The sequence below is a fragment of the Phascolarctos cinereus genome, unplaced genomic scaffold, assembly GCF_003287225.1.
Source record: "Phascolarctos cinereus isolate Bilbo 61053 unplaced genomic scaffold, phaCin_HiC Scaffold_3;HRSCAF=262, whole genome shotgun sequence".
NCBI classification, from domain to species: domain Eukaryota; kingdom Metazoa; phylum Chordata; class Mammalia; order Diprotodontia; family Phascolarctidae; genus Phascolarctos; species Phascolarctos cinereus.
In genome coordinates this window covers 72115674-72130524 of record NW_027555736.1, presented here as the reverse complement: position 1 = coordinate 72130524, position 14851 = coordinate 72115674, and the positions used below count along the sequence as shown (strand labels likewise).

Below are 14851 nucleotides of genomic sequence, written 5' to 3'. Positions count from 1 at the left end.
ATGCAGGATTCCTAAGTCTGACCTGGAAAAAGCTAGATGCTGCATTGTAGGTACTCCATGCCCAGAACTGGCAACTCTTCCCAACCCTTCCCTTCCCCCCCACACAGAAAAGTTAAGGGCAGCCCAGAAATGGCAACAGGTATAACTAGATTATTGCAAAAGCCTCTGAGCTGTACACCCACGCTCCAGTGTACTCTATATGTACTGTCAAACCCATTTAACAATCCTTTTCAATTAAAATCTTCAATTAATAATTCTTTAGTAAATTTACTTCAACAAACATTTAAGTGGCTACTATGTGCAAGGCACAGGACCAGGCACCAGGGTTATAAAAACAAAGCTCCTCCCAAGGCTTGGCACTACTCTACCTGCCCAAACTTATTTCCCCAAACTACCTCGATAACATGCTCTATAAACTCCAGTTAGGCAAAAGACAGTAGTACATTATCCCACAATTATTCTATGTTTAGTTCTGCTTTCTTGACTTAATTTGTCCTGTTCCCCTCACTGGAAATGCTCTCTCTTTTTCTATACAAATCTTTTATTTGTTCATTCATTCATTCATTTGGGGGGGGGGGCGCGCCCTGGATTTGTTATTTTGTCAGCATGAGAAATGCCTAGCACGGAAACTCCATCCAGAAAAGCAGATTGTCATCAACAATTGCAGCTAGTCATACAACAGCCATCAAAGACGGGATTCGAACCCAGATCCTGTTTCATCTCTTATATTTTGCCCATCCTCACAGGCCCTCGAGTTCCACTGGTATTAAGTCTTTTTTAATCAGCTCTTGCAGATTTCTTCCACTTTGGAACTCGTAAAGTCACATTTGTTGCTATGCAGTCGTTTCCAGCCACGTCTTGACTCTTTGTGACATTTGGCAAAGAAACTGGAGTGGTTTTTCATTTCCTTCTATAGCTCATTTTACAGATGAAGAAACTAAGGCAAACAAGGTTAAGTGACTTTACCCAGGGTCACACAACTAGTGAGTGTGTGAGGCCAGATGTGAACCTCGGAAAGATGAGTCCTCCTGATTCCAGGCTTAGCACTCTCTCCACTGCACCGCCTAGCTAGCCGTCAGTGCTCGGCACAGTAAACACAAAATAGGGACCGTCTGATACTTGTTTGATTAGGAACTTTCTAACGTGTTGGAATTAACAGCTAGGTGACCAAATGGAACTGGATGTTTGCAAAATCAGAAGGCAGTGGTATAGTCCAAGTTAATGCACATACAGTGTTAGTCAGCCAAGAACGTATAGCAGGGACATGCTTTCTACACAGTGAGCAGCCTGCAGTTATTGACCTGGTCTTGCTTATCATTAGCATTTGGTTTACTTCCAAGTATCACTTATGTGAATTTCCTGCACAAGCTGTTAAAGGATAAATGATTCCTTACCCAGAACTTACCCGCTTCTCCTTGATAGCTGGGCTGTCATCCCCAAGAGCAATGCGGGAAGCATTGCTCCGGAATTCTGGCAATCCCAAGATAGGCAAGTATTCATGGTTTAGAGCGTCATTGCTAGCAATCTGATGTTCCACCTTTCTCACTACTGGCAAAACCCAGGGCTGGCAATCATCTGTGCGATATGCTGCAAGACAGAGAGGAGTATCTTACTAGAATCCCCCTTTGTATGAAAATTTGGCACGACAAAGAGGCTTATTGCCTCCTTCTCCAATACAGTACAGAAAACCATTAATAAAGTCCTACAGTAAAGTGATCACCATAAAGAAACCTTATGCATTCTGCTGAGGCCATAGTGTCATTGGGATGGGTTTACATTCTTGATGTTTCATTCCTATCATTAAAAATCAGTCTTTTCTCCTTCTGTATATTATCTAGCCCCTCATATCCAGTTAACTTCTCCTTATATCTAGCGGTCAAAATCAATGTTCTCAAACTGGGCCAAATGTGCCTAAGAAATTTGCCTATATAGGGAAAAATTCAGGCACCAGATACACTCTGCTCCTACAAATTTATATGCGAATGCAGAAAGGGGTAGAAGAAGCAGTATCTCATTTCTCTAGAGTACACATTACTAGTTAATAACCAAAGATAACTTAGGAATACACCTACATTTCAAAAACAGGTAGCTAGCTGCTACTGCCATCAACTGCTCCTTCAAGTAAGGGTCAATGTACAAAAACTCCTAGAATCACTGAACTGCAGAGTTGGAAGGGCTGTCTCAAAATAGCCCAACTTGTGCATGAACAGAAATCTCCTGGATATCCCATAGGCATCTTAAAATGTGAAAAAAGAAGACGTTTTCCCTCCTCTCCCCTTGCCCAGTCCCCTAAGGCTGCCCACCCCTCCTCCAAACTTTGCGACATGTTTTTGAGGATATCACAATTCTTCCAGGTATGGTGCTTGGCAACCGCAGAATCATTCTCAATTCCTCTCTCCCTCAAACCACCACATCCAAGGAGTTACTGGTCTTGTTGATTGTACCTATGAAACAAATCTTGCACCTACCTTCCTCTCCACTCACACAGTCACTACCCTCATTTAGGCCATCGTAACCTCTCATAAGGACTATTCCGATAGCTTTTTAATTGGTTTCCCTATTTCCTTTCTTTACCTCTCTGATCCATCATCCATATAGCAGTTAAAATAATCTTAGACCAAACCACACCACTTTCCTAATCAAGATTCTTCAGTGGCTCCCCATTACTTCTAAGTTAAATGGATTCTTCAGCATGGCATATAAAATCCTTTACAATATACCAATACTCTCTCAATCTACCTTTCTAGATTTATTTCACGTTACTCCCCTTCATTCACTCTTGTTCCAACTAAACTAGCCTATTTTGCTGTTCCCAAAACAAATATGCCATCTTTCACCTCCATTCATTTGGACAGGCTGTCTCTCATGACAAAAATGTATTCCTTCTTTGAACCTCCAACTTCCCCTAAGGCTCAACTCAAGTTTCCCCTCTTTGAGTCTTCAGCAAACCTAATTCCACCTGAGGAGTGGCCAAAGTCTGAACGCTCCAAGAATTCATACCATTCATTCCCACCTACCCCTATTACATGTACTTCCAGGCTGAGGCAAGTTAGTGTCTTAAGAAAATCTTTCTGGCTTGGCTTTATTACCTCCATTTGCCTAAAACAGCAGATCACATTACTAGCTGGAGCCTGAAGAATTTAGGTGAGACCTCAAAAGTTTAGCTCAGGTGATTAAATGGTTAGGATGCCAGAATTTCTGGATCAGCTTTACTACCTCTATTTAATTATGATGTCAAGGAACTAGTGACAGCTCCAGTGTCAATGGTTAGTCTACAGATTCCAGTTTCATCTACAATAGTTATTCCTTTTCATAATTTTACCTGATAAAGATCTTCCCTTTCTGCTCTCTGTTCTTTGATGTGCAAATCTTTGCCTTCCCCTTTGATCCCAGGTCAAATTCCATGGTATTCATCTTGCAGATGTACCTGAGACCTATATAATGTTGCTCAAACTGCTGCTCCCAGCCCACTGGATCTTTTATACCATGGGCCTATGCTCTGAGCACAGTAATAAATCAGTTTTTAAAAATGTTTCAGTGTGTTGCTAAGTATGATTGGCAGGAATACTATCAATGACATTGGATAATTTTTTTGTCATTAAGTAAGAAACCCTCCTTAGAGCTGAGTACCCACGACAAAAGGAAAAGACTCCTGAACCGCTCTAACCATATAACTCCCATTTCTCCTCCAGGCTGCATTTGTACCACGGATTAATCAATACTATACCAACCCCTTTAACCCTCAAAAGCCACATATAATTGATGTTACCCAAACACCTAAGAAATTAAGGGCAGCTTAATGAAACTCGCTCATTCCACCTGACAGAACCAAGGTCCAAAGGCTTAGTCACTAAGCCTTGGTGCAGGGGTGGGGAACCTTAAGGCCACAAGTGGCCCTCTAGTTCCTCAAGTGTGACCCTTGGACAGAATCTGTGAAGTTTGGATTCAGTCAAAAGGTCACACTTGAAGACTCTGAGGGCCACAAGTGGCCTGAAGGCTGCAGGTTCCACACCTCTGCCTTAATGGACACCAAAAGCACAGAAAGTCAGGCAAGAGTCTGAGGGACAAGCAAAGCCATTCAATTCTTATCTCTTAAGGGGTATAAGGACACAGAAAGACAAAGAAGCTCCTTCCAGTTCTCAGGGGGCTTATATTCTACAGAAGGAAGGTTAAAAGTTCACAGATAAGTAGTAAAGTGCCCTAGGGAATATCTAGAAGAAAGAAAGCACTATAGGCTAGTTGGGTGAAGGGCACTTCGGAGGTGGGCCCAAAGAACACCTTTAGGGGAAAATCACTCTTGCAACATGGTGAGAAGGTAGAGTACATTGTAGGTAGTAATATGAAAAAAGTTTAGAAAGGTAGCCAGATTGTGAGTTGCCTTAAATGACAGTCTGCATTTTATTGCAGAGGCATCAGTCAACAAGTATTTCTGAAGGACCTACTCTGTGCCAGGTACTATGGGAAGCTACTGACAGGAATATTGTTAACATCAGATGTGATATTACCTTCTCCGTCCAAAGGCCACACTGACACAGAGAGAAAGCACAATCCTAGCAATGTCAGGGATTCTGGTTACGTCCTGGCATTCCTAGTCCTGGCGGCACTTACTCTCAATCAGGTTGCGCTAAACCCCACCCCACCTGTAAACAAAACCAGCCCCAACCAGATCTGCAGCCAAAGTGGCTTCCGAAGTCCTGGCCTTGCTTGTGGGGATTTATGAGGATACTGTCAGAGCACAAAGACTCTCCACTGGTTATCTTTGCTCTTACCCCCTGTCTGAGCCTAATACAACTACCTGGAACTCTTTTAATAAGAGAAATCTTCACTTCCATACTCTCTTCCAAATATATTAGAAATTTCCCATGACTACTCTGAGGTATAGATGATAATAAGTCACCAGACATGTTACCTACTTGGGGTGAATAGAGAAAATATGCATGAATATGATAAAATAGTTCAGGCGTACCCTCGCTGAAATGAAAGCTTTCCAATTTTCAGAAAAAGATTGCTACCTTTTTGGGGTGGATTTTGTTCCTATGAATATGAAAACAGCAGGTGGGGGCAGAGAAGGTTCAGAAGGCCAATGACCAACTCTGTTGGCCATACACAGCTAGCACCTGCTAGAATCAATCATGAGCAAAGCCCTTTGGCAAAAACCCTCCAATGAAGCATTATTCAATTATCCAAAGCTTTGATGGGGTGCTTGTACTTGGACCCCAATTTCTCCCTAGCCTCAGAAACACTATCCCTGACAGTTTCTCCCTAGCCCAAAGACACTGTGCCTAGCAATTACTCATGAGTGGGCCCCAGCAAGACCCTTCTCTCTTTCCCAGGTACAGTTTCAAACAGCACCTAAAGGAATTACTAGTTTAAAAAACTGGCTTTGTACTGGGTCATAAAGACATTCTTACGCACTGGACTATCTATACTACCGCCCTACCTCATTATCTACATCCTGCGCTCCTCATTAACTGTATTCTAGACTTAACACATACGGGTACTCCCTACATCTATATTGTCAAACAAGACATTGATTGGTGGCAGACTGGACAACTCTCAGTTACCCCTGAACTCTAGTTAACTTAGTGACTTAGCAGGCCTAAAACCACACCTCCATTTGGCCCCCCCTTGTGGGCTTTTCCTAGTGAACTCTGGGTAAAATGCCTGAGCAGTAGGTATAAGAAGTGCATGTTCTTTTAAGAACTGACCCCTCCTTAACCACTCCCTAATCTCACCTGAATCATCTAATTAGCATATTTGGCACATGTTTTATTGTATTTTATCCTATATAAACTTTAACTGTACCACTCTAAGGTTGCAGGATCCTTAAGAATCCTTGCCCGCTGAAAAGCGTAACAATAAACTTTTTGCCAACTTGACTTAAAGAATGCTTGAGTCTGTGAATTCATTCCAGATGACCCATCATGTACTTCAGTCTTTGAGGGGTCACAACCTCTCAGACAGCAACAGCTTCACTGCCACAAACAGTTCTGGTCCTGCTGCATTTTCTTATATTCCAGTGTCTGTTGATCCTTGGCTATTTATTTGTTAATTTAAATTACATTTATTTCATCATCTTTGCCTTAGGGCAAATTCCTGCTTATTACTTTACTTTCCAGAGTAGTTGTGACAGTTATGATTTATACAATCTATGACCATATCTTAGAGTTGGATGACAGCCAGGATCTTTTTTGGAGCATCCTAACAAATGGTACTCTAGTGGCTGCTTGTGAGGCCTTAAAGGCGATAGTCCATTACCTCACATGATGGAGTGTGATGGACAAGACCAGAGCTAGAAGGGATTGCAGAGGTCATCTAGTCCAAGCCCTTATTTTAGAAGTGATTTTCCCAAGGTCACAAAAGTATAAGTGGTAGAGGCAGGGTTACCCAGGTTCTCTGACTACAAGTCCAGCTACTTTTCAGTGCACCAAGCTACCTCTAAGTTTTAGAAGCTTTTCACACTACCTACAACCTGTGTGACCTTGGGTAAGTCATTCAAGTTCTCTGAGGCTCAGTTTCCTTATTTGTAAAAATGAAGGGGGTGAATTAGATAACCTCTGGTCTAAGGTTCTTTCTTAGGCAGACAGGTGGCGCCATAGTGCACAGAGCACCAGGCCTGGAGTCAGGAAGTCTCCTCTTCCAGAGTTCAAATCTGGCCTCAGTCACTAGCTGTGTGACCCTAGGCGAGTCACTTAACCCTATCTGCCTCACTTCCTCATCTGTAAAATGAGCTGGAGAAGAAAAGGGCAAAACACTCCAGCATCTTTGCCAAGAAAAGGGGTCATGAAGACTTGGACACAAATGAAACTACTGAACAAGGTTCCTTCTAGTCCTAAGGCTCTATGAAGTTGCTTATTGCACTGTTAAGACAACTGTAATTATAAGAAAAAATTCTTTTAAATATAATTTGAGAATGTCCCCCCCATAACTTCTGTCCTTAATTCTGACATCTACAGCAATACAGAACCCAAGCACACACCATCCTCCTGTGTGACTCCCTTTCTGATACCTAAAAACCAGTCATCCTGTTCCCCTTGCTCTTGTCTTCTTCCAGATCTCCTTATCATCCCAATCTTCCACCTCTGGTTCAGCAATGTCACTCTTCAGGTACAGCCCCCAGAACTGAGGCCAATGTTCCAGATGTGCACTGAGCAGCACGAAAGACAAAGGGACTACTGTTCCCCATGATCTAGATGCAGTGGCCTAAGATTGCATCAGCTTTCCTAGTAGCTGCATTATAGTCTGATTCACATTAAGCTGGTGATGAAATAAACCCCTCAAATCTTTTTCAAATGAACAGCTGAGTAGTCATGCATGTCCTACCTTGTACTTATACAACCGATTTTTTTTTAACCTAAATGAAGTCTTTTATACTTATCCCTATTAAATTTCAATTCACTCAACCCAAGCCAGGGTTTCAGCCTGTTAGAACCACTCTGAATCATTATGCTATCACCTATCCAATTAGCTCTTCTCCCCAGTTCTGTTACCAGCACAGTTAGAAGCATGCCTTTGTCCAAATTATTGATTAAAATGTTGAAAAGAATAGGGCCTACAGCATGGGAGGCACAAGTTGCCTTTCCCTGAATGTACCAATCTGTTCCCTACCTGTGTGACCTCCTTCCCCCAAATGTATGCCCAGCCAGGGGCATGTTTACTCCTCTGTGCATGTTCCTTAGGTGAGTACACTGTTCCCAGTGATAGGTATGTGTCTCTGGTGGTGGGACAGCATGACCCAGATTTAGAGTGGCAATGTTCTATTGCTATTTTTTGGAAACCACATTACTCCATTAAGAGCCTTTTTGCTTGGAAGTGTTTTCTCTCGCTGACTAATGAAAGTAAACATACTGATAAGAGAGGAAAAGGAAAAGAATAGGCCCAAAGTCCCTGTGGAATTCCACCAGAGCTGCATTAAGTTGACACCAAGGCACTAGTCAACACTCTTTGAGAAGGTAAATAATAAGAACAGCAGTTCATAGTTACAGAGCACTTTTATGGTTTACAAAGTACTTTGCTTACAACAACACACAAGTCCATCGTTCTTTCTGTTATACCAAGCTGATCCATGAAACCATCCAACAGCCCATTCACCTAGTCCATATTTCATCATTTTATCTACAAAGTTATTACGGAAGTCAAATGCTGACTGAAACTGAGAGACACACCATGCCTGACAATCAACTGTAATATGGCTCCTCTCACCCTCCCTTTAACTTCCCAGATCAAAATTCCCTTCCCAGCTGCTACTGTGTACAATCTATATGTGCTGTATATGCTATCTCCACCAATTAGCTGGCCTGTACTGCCTCACTTTTATATACTTGTTGCATGGTAAAATACCTGAAGACCTTTTTCTTCATTCATTCAATGGACCAGTTACCAATCTAGTACCCCTATCAAAAATAGAAAGGTTAATTTGTGAAGTATAACTTTAAAATAAGATGCTTGATTTTTAAAAAATGCCAATAGTGTGGTTCACTGTAAGGAAGGTACATATTTACCGCAATGAAGCTGCTACCATTCATTCTATTTTTGGAGCTCTCCTTAAGAGCTTGGAGGGCATTCCTGTGTGGTGATAGCAAGTCTTCAATCTTTGTAGAGTAGATTTCATTTCTGGAAGCAGGCCAAACTCATTCAGAGCCAAGACTGGCGAATAAAATGGATGATAAATTGAATAACATGGTTGAGTCCAAAAGAAGAGTAAAATAAGAAATTTTCTCTTTTTGTAGAGAAATCTAGAAATGGCTATGGTTACTTAATCTCTAGTACATTCAGTGTGCCCTAAAAAACCTTTTGCATTTTTTGAGAGTGAATACAAATTTGCACGTGGAAAACTGACTAATGCTACCTTTTGCTGATTCCTCTTTTTCCCACACAAACTGTGGCCCACATATATGCAGGTCTGACCCTATTATCAGGGCCCTTTGCCTAATGACTTTAACAAAGAGCTAAAGGGTTTCAATAAGAGGCAGTTGTACCAGTGAAATTGAGTATCTGTGGTCAGTTGTTCCTGGCCCCCTGGTAGATTTGTCTCAGGGATCTTAGCTTTGCAGGACTTTATAAACTAAGACACCCTGTTAAGACCAGGAGAGTCCAAAGGAGGCAGTAAACAAGGCCCAGAGGATGAATTAGCTCAAGGGTACCCACAAAGACATGCAAGTCCCAACCTACTCCTTTCCTGTTCTATCTACTCCCCCTCAGAGGGACAACTCAGAACTACGCTGAATATAAACTAAGGGAAGATCACAGAAAATTAAATAATTCTCACGATCCTTCTTACATGGTTATGACCCAACAAACACTAGGGTTTTAAGAATACTGCATTCTTACACTATACGTATTTAAGATTTCTTTAACTTATGATGAGAGGTAGGTCAGGAAGAACTTTTCCCATCTTCTCACACTTTGTACCCCAAATATATTCTTTGGTACAGTTGACACTGACTTTCTTGTTGCTCCTCCAACAAGACCTCCCGACTTCAGGCATTTTCTCTGGCCATCCAGTGGCTGGAATGCTCACCCTCTTCATCTCTGCCTCCAAACTCTCCTGGCCTCTTTCAAATCCCAACTAAAATCCCATCCTCTGCAGGAAACCTCTCTAGATCCCCTTAAGGCTAATGCCTTCCTAGTTTGATTATCTCCAATTTATCCTGGAGATAGCTTGTTTGTGTATAGTTTGCGTGCACGTTGCCTCCCCATTAGATTGTGGGCTCTTTGAGAGCAAGGGCTGTCTTTTACCTTTCTCTGTATCCTCAGTGCTTAGCACAGAGCCTACACATAATAGGCGGCCCTTACAAACTATTTATTACCTCTATCAGATTGCTTACCATCTAGGGGAGGGTCAAGGAGAGAGATCCAAAATCTCATAAAAAGTGAATGTTAAAATTGTCTTTATGTATAATTGGAAAAAATAAAACACTATTTACATCAAAAAAAAAATGGAAACGAAACTTCATTAACTCAATAACCAAGTTTCAAATCTGCCTCAGGCACATGCTGGCAGGACAATACAGGGAAAAACACTCAATCCCTCAGGACCCCCAGGCAGATCTCTAAATCTAAGACTATTTTATTTAAGGGAGTTTCCTTATCATAAATTCCCTTTAGCAATAAACTAAAAGGTCAAATTTTGAAGTATCTCGGCAAGAAGCAAATATCTGGGGAAAGAAACTATTTGAGTACAAGAATGAGTTTGGCTAAATAGATTATAACAACAATAGGTCATTTAAATGGCACTGTTAAGATTTGGTTAGCGTTGAGTGATCCAGGCCGAGGTCTTTTCAGGATCCCATTAATGACAAACTAAGATGTCAATATTTAAAGTAAAAGAAAAAAAAGTTTACTGTTTAATATTTAAACAATATTTAATATAGGTTTCATTTTAATTAGTGTTAAAGCTTATAGTTTGTTTCCCATGTTTCCATATCAGATGTTAACTTTAAAAGACAAGGCAATATTTCATTAATCCTAGACAGTTGGGGGTGGGGGGTGAGGGGCTGGTAGAAGAGGAAGAGGAAGTATATTTCTTAGAACTTCTCTTGAATATTTAAATGGAAAGAAGTAAAACCATTTCTCATCTGCCATGAAGAATAAAACAAAAGCAATTTGCTTTGGAAAATAAAAGGGTCATTTTTTAATGGATCTGTACATTAAAAACTAAATCCTTTAGTTAAATAGGATTAATTATCTAGTAGTCAATTGCAGGAAATACTTTTCCTAATAAAATTCTTTTGTGACTTGCACACAAAAAAAGATTTATTGACGTTCAGTCATTTTTTTTCAGTGATGTCTGAGTCTTTGTAACCCCATTTGGGGTTTTCTTGGCAAAGATACTAGAGTGGTTTGCCATTTCCTTCTCCAACTCATTTTGCAGATGAAGAAACTGAGGCAAACAAGGTTAAGTGACTTGCCCAGGGTCATACAGCTACTAAGTGTATGATATAGGATTTAAACTAAGGAAGTTGAGTCTTCCTGACTCCTGGCCCAGCACTCTATCCACTATAGACCAATCTGCCAAACAAGATTTACATAGCACCCCCCACCCCCAACATGAGTGGCGTAGTATTATTATTCTCATTTTACAAATTAGGGGACTCCTAAGTCCCCAGAGAGATTCATAACTACTTGCACAGTCAAGTAAGTAGGCCTAGTAACTAGAATTCAAATGCAGTCGTTCTGATTCAAAGACTAGGTAGTAGGGGTTCTTGGAACTATACTGCATTAATCATTGACAAATTTACAATAATAAGCAAACAATTACAGTAGAATGGGCTGGGCATCTCCCCTGGGTTTCCCTTGAAGCAATTTGCTTACACAGTTGTAAGTTCTCCATAAAGGAAATTGTTAAACTTACATTCTCAGGCCTATGAAAGTATAGTAGCAAAGTACAAATAAACAAATAGACAATAATCCACAGATGCAATGATGCAAAGAGGCCGTGTACAGGCTACTAATGCAACCAGTTAGATCACTAAGACAGTGGTGCTGCCCTGAGTGAAGATTTGGTAATGAATAGTTTTAGCACCCAGAATCTAAATGCCTCTGAAAACTTCACATGACATGCTAAAAATGCCACTGTAACGCTGTTGAATGTGACTTTGGGGCCAGTTCACTTTCCCTCTTTAGGTCTGTTTCCTCATCTGCAAAATGAGACTAGATGGTCTTGGGAACCTAAGATTCTTTGCTTCTGAATCCTAATGATGAAGTGGAGAGAGGCCTGTTCTTGAAGTCAGTAAAAGCTGGGTTTCAGTTCTGCCTCTGACAAGGCTCTGTGACCACAGGTAAACTGATAAACCTCTCAGGGCAGCCAGGCAATGCTAAGAGAAGCGGCAGGTCTGCATGGTGGAAGGAATTTCCACACTGGGAGTCCCCAACTTGCCCCCTCAGCAGATAAAATGTTTCTGAAAACTTTGGAAAAAGAGAGCTACTTGAAATTCTTTTTAAAAAAAAATTTTTTTTAAGGCAATTGGCGTTAAGTGACTTGCCCAGGGTCACACAGCTAGTAAGTGTCAAGTGTTTGGTCTGAGGCCTATTTTGAACTCAGGTCCTCCTGACTCCAGGGCCAGTGCTTTATCCACTGCACCACCTAGCTGTCCCCTAAAATGAACATTACAAAGACATCACAACAAAGCTCAGTCCCAACAGCTTTTTTTCTTATTACAAAAACAGATGTGCCCACCACTATTATCAGACCCTAACTCAAGGGTTTCAGACTAGAAAAGGCAGAATCTATCTATTCCACATCAACAAGAAACACTGAGATAACTGTTTTGCCTTACAACTTTAGAACCAAAGAAATTAATATGTTATAATATGAAGAAAAACCCAAATAACTTCCTATAAGGTGTTTTTTTTTTAAAGAGGATTATCCTTAGATCAGGGGTGGGAAACTTTCGGCCTCAAGGCCATATGTTGCCCCCTAGGTCCTCAAGTGCGGCCCTCTGACTGAATCCAAACGTGGACTCGGTCAAAAGGCCACCCCCAGGACCTAGAAGGCCACATTGGCCTTGAAGCCGCAGGCTTCCCACCCCTGCCTCAGACGAACATCATTTCTCTAGAATAGAAAAAAATCACAGCAGAATGTATGTATTATAGGGTTAGGCAAAGAACTGTCTGCAGATGATTATGCCACCACCATTCAGGATAATTCAAACAAACACTTCCTCCCCTCTACTGTCCGATAAAGCATTTTGTCTCTGGCCATCTCTTATCCCTAAAACGGATCCTCCTTGTGTACAGGTGGCATTTCTGTATTGTACAAAGAACGGCTACAATGAGAAAAACCAACCCTCCTTCGAGTCACCCTTGGCTTGAGCCACTTTTCTTCCCTCGCATCTCCAACCCTATTAATCTGTGTTTCTTCCCACAGGTTACTTCTCCCTCTACTTGGCAGCCTTTTGGACAGACAGGGCAAGAAACTACCTACGAAAGCTCAAACATCCACGTGGTGATGCTGAAATAGCAAATAAATCACGTCGCGTTACAGCAAGAAGGGACCTCGGAGGCCATCACGGCCACCTTTTTCATTTTCACACGCAAGGACGGACGCTGCAACTCAAGGAGGTCATTCCGCTGGCCGCAGTCAGCTCACCAAGTCTCTCAGACACCAGGAGGGTGTCCTTGGCCCTTATTTGCAAAGTGAGTTTGCTCAAGGTCACCAGAACACAAGAGGCATTCTCCCGGTAAACGAGTGCCGGCGGAATGGGCCGCCACAATCCACGCGGACATTCTGCATCAACATTTCCAGAGCCCACTCCCTTTCGATCCCGAGAAAATGAGGGTATTATTATGCTAATATCAGAGGAAGGAAAAGGTCACCCAGCCGGACCCAAGGACTCCAAATCCAGGGCTCTTCCTTAAGCCAAAACCCTGGTGGGGCAGCAGGAGTACAGTAAGACGCACCCAGCTTCCAGCCGGGGCCCGGGCGGCGACTACCGCGGTCGGGGTTGAGCCTTGACCCTCCCCCCTTTCAGGATCAAGGTCCCTCCGAGGGCGGATGTGTCGGGGGCTGCATTCCCATTCAGTAGGGCTCCCTCTTTATCCTTTCCCTTTTCCCGCCTCAGTTTGTTTCCCTTACAAACAGGAGGGCCGGACCCCAGGCCCAGCTGCGAGGCGCTGCGGGATGGGGCGATGCTTCCCCCCGGCCGCCCCCGCAGCATCCTCACCTCCCACTCCGAGGTTGACCTTGCGGGGGTCTGGGTCCTCCCGGAAGTCTGCGGTGAGCTTGAAGACGAGCACTGGCTGCGCCTGGGGCACATCGGCGAAGATGGAAGACGGCATGGCGAGGCCGAGGGCGGCGACAAGGGCTCGGAATCCTCCGGCTCCAGGTCCTGTTCCGATCCTGAAGTCCTTGACAGAAGGTTTATCGTGCCCAAGACGCTGCGCAGACGGCTTGGTGGGGAGGAGACTGTCGCGTTCAGCCATTGGGCCTGGGCGGTGCAAGCCGCGGTCCAATGGTAGAGGGGGAGGCGGGAACCCGCGCCTTCACTCAGCCAGTCGCGAGCGGCTCTCCGGGGAGGGCCGATCACCTGCGCCAACCCGATCGCGGCCAATTACTGGGAAGTCGGGAGGGGAGGAGGAGCCCTAGCCGGCTTAGGTGCGCGCGGGAGCTGGTGCCGAGTGGCAGCAAGATTCTCCTATAGCTGCAAACGTCATGCCCGGCGGCGATGACGACATAGTCGGGGCTGCGGGGTGGAAGGCGAGCGTGAGAGGGTAGGGTTTGTGTGATGCGCCGCCAGAACCCCGGCAGGGAGCGAGCGTTTGTGTGGGCGTCTCGCTGGAGGCGTGCTTGACCTTGGAGGGGAGATCTGGGGCAGGGTCTGGCATTCCCAGCCCGGCGGGGGAGCAGCTGCTGGCCGACTTCGCCCGCTGCGGGCAGCACGCTTACGGTCCAGTAAAAGGGGCCCAGGACTTCGGGGCTCGCGGGGGCCGGCGACCTTGGGCACGTCCCCTTCTTGCGCCGTCGTCCGCGGGCTACAGCGAATGTCTGCTATGGCACATGAAGTCCGTGCCGGGGAATGAAAGGTCATTTAGCCCTGGGTGGGACATTAGGAACCAGCTTGGCCAAACCCCTCGTTTTCTAAATGAGGAAACCGAGGCACAGAAAGGTCGTGCCAGGGCTAAGATTTTTTTAAAGATTAAATTAATTTTTATTTTCAGAAACTTCCCTTCAACCTCCTCCCCCTCCCATGTCCTCCTCCACTGAGAAGACAAGAGAAACAAGGCTGGTTACAAATATGTATAGTTGAGCAAAACAAATATCTACATTAAAACATTCGAGTCTGACTCTTCGTGACCCCATTTGAGGTTTTCTTGGCAAAGATATTGGAGTGGATTGCCATTTCCTTCTCCA

At 43.6% G+C, this 14851-nt stretch overlaps 1 protein-coding gene across 1 annotated transcript in view; it reads right to left on the bottom strand.

Annotated features, from left to right (window-relative positions):
• The window catches only part of GOT1 (glutamic-oxaloacetic transaminase 1), a 31225-nt gene extending 17118 nt beyond the window's left edge, over positions 1-14107 (bottom strand). Inside the window, exons 1-2 of the mRNA XM_020996758.2 lie at positions 13665-14107; positions 1406-1587 (exon numbers count right to left, since the gene is read on the bottom strand). Coding sequence (XP_020852417.1) covers positions 1406-1587; positions 13665-13923 — 441 coding nt within the window. The 5' untranslated portion in view covers positions 13924-14107. The remainder of the gene's footprint in view (positions 1-1405; positions 1588-13664) is intronic.
• Positions 14108-14851: the final 744 nt, after the last annotated feature.